The 1,971-nt window shown below is 47.8% G+C and overlaps 1 protein-coding gene across 1 annotated transcript; it reads right to left on the bottom strand.

Moving 5' to 3' along the window:
* Positions 1–880: 880 nt before the first annotated feature.
* On the bottom strand, positions 881–1,951 carry PPTG_07379 (hypothetical protein; the record flags this gene model as incomplete). Its single annotated transcript, XM_008901562.1, has 1 exon — positions 881–1,951. The coding sequence occupies one exon, from the start codon at positions 1,949–1,951 to the stop codon at positions 881–883; it is 1,071 nt and encodes a 356-aa protein (XP_008899810.1).
* Between the last annotated feature and the right edge of the window lie 20 nt (positions 1,952–1,971).

Genomic DNA, 1,971 nt, shown 5'->3' with positions numbered 1-1,971 from the left:
CGGGGCTCAATCCACTATCGAGATTCTAAGGCAGGTGATTGACCAAGAAGGCTACCACGAGATGGTCGAGATGTTGTTTGAGAATGTGAGAGATGTGGGTTTCGCATCTGCTGGTGCTGGAAGATCTAAAGAAAATCCTCATGACTACAGGAATGCAGAATACAGCCGAAGTGCCGAATCTGTACGCCAGCGATGAAGTGGAGAAAATACTGGGGTCGTGCGTCCGTTGCGCAGCAAGTTGGAAAGGTTACTCAGAAGGATATCTTGCAGTACTACGTCATCTTAGTGCGTGATTGGCCGGCGCTGGATTCTGGATCGATGTCGTATATTCCCTTCCTTAGGGAATTGCTGTACCATTGACTGGTTCAATGCGTGGCCGTAAGATGCTGGCTAATCTTTTCTTCGCGTACCAATACCGGGGAGCTAGGGATTGAAACTCACATGGATACATTGTGTCAAGTGGCAGTGATAATGCAGCGCAGTGTTGAAGAAGCTACTCAAAGGTTCTATTAGCAGTTTAAACCCCGTAACTACATAACGCCAACGGGTTACTTGGACGGATTCGGCTGTATGTGGATATGGTGCGTACCCACCACCGTCAGCTTGTACGTGCTAAAGAAGATCGATTCCGCGATGGGTTGCAGAAACTCACTGACACGGGGTAATTTGAAGATTTCACTGACGGAGCTTCAGCCTGTGTTGGATAAAGCTAAAACAAGACAATTCTGAACTGCTGGAACAAGTGGCAACGGCTCAGGCGGAAGTGATAGGCAGCAGCAACTCATTCAAGCGGACAAAGACAAATTTTGGTTCCACATCACCACGAAACTTCGGGTATGGAAGATGATCTTCACTGTTGTGGACTGTCATTTGCTCCGACTTAAGCGCAGTGCAATCTTAACTTGGCTTTTCGACGCAAAGAAGCTACTCTTGCTCTAGCTCTCAGTTCTACGTCTCGTTGCGCCGATACCCGGGCTTCGACCAAATTCAGGCGGCTTGCTGTTGCGTCTTCTGACGTTTGTTGTTCCTGATCTTTAAAGAGATTTGGTTGATAACCGGATTGACGCAACGGAATTGATTCCACGGGTGTGTAAGGTTGTTGCTCACACTGGGGATCATCGTATGAGACTTGATTTTTTTTCGGTTGGGGCACTCGCTTCTCTGATAGTCCCGGTGTTGTCGAATACATTTTGTCGTTCAGTTGGATGTGTGCTTGATTTTCACTACCTGTAGCGACATTACCGGGTTGCAGGAAAGCCATAGTATCCCCCTGATTGAGCGCCGAGGTCGGTTTACCTAAGTTGGGGATTACGGAAGCAAGGTATTCGTGGACTTCTGACTTTGCTTGTGTCAGAGAATGTTGAATCTTGTTTTCGAAAATATCGTGCCTGGTCAGGAGCTCAGTTGTTGCTGCCGCTACTATTTCGATCTTCTCAGTCATCCCTGCAAGTGCTCCTTCAGTCTTATCAAGTTCTTGAGCATGGGCTTCGACCAGCTTTTTCTGCAGCCGCTCTTCCATCATTGTGCAATAAATCTCCGCATGCGATCCCACGATAGTCTCAATATTGTCATGCCACCGATGTTCGACCTGGCGCAGCTTTGAATCGGTTTGCAGTTGCCCGTCCGACTGTTGCTGATCAAGTTTGGACTGAATTCTAGCTTCAATTCCGCGGGCGTTCGTCTCAATCCGTTTCTGAGTAGTTTGAAGTTGCAATTGCAGTTGGTGAGCAATATCTGCAACCTGCTTAGTTGCTTCTGATCGCATAGTGCTGGTAGCGGCGTCTAGCTTTTGCTGTAGCCGTACTTCGATATTGGAGACTTGCTGCTTGGTATAATAACGTGCATCGTTCAGCGTTTCTTTAAGTCTGGTATCGGTATGAGCTGTCAGGGATGCTACCGAGGCTTGTGTCTTAGCTTCTGCCTGCTCAAACCTATTCTTCAGTTCTGTCATTATCGACGAGTTCGCCAGTG

The sequence above is a fragment of the Phytophthora parasitica genome, assembly GCF_000247585.1.
Source record: "Phytophthora parasitica INRA-310 unplaced genomic scaffold supercont2.11, whole genome shotgun sequence".
Lineage (NCBI taxonomy): Eukaryota > Oomycota > Peronosporomycetes > Peronosporales > Peronosporaceae > Phytophthora > Phytophthora nicotianae.
This window is presented reverse-complemented; position numbering and strand designations above follow the sequence as displayed.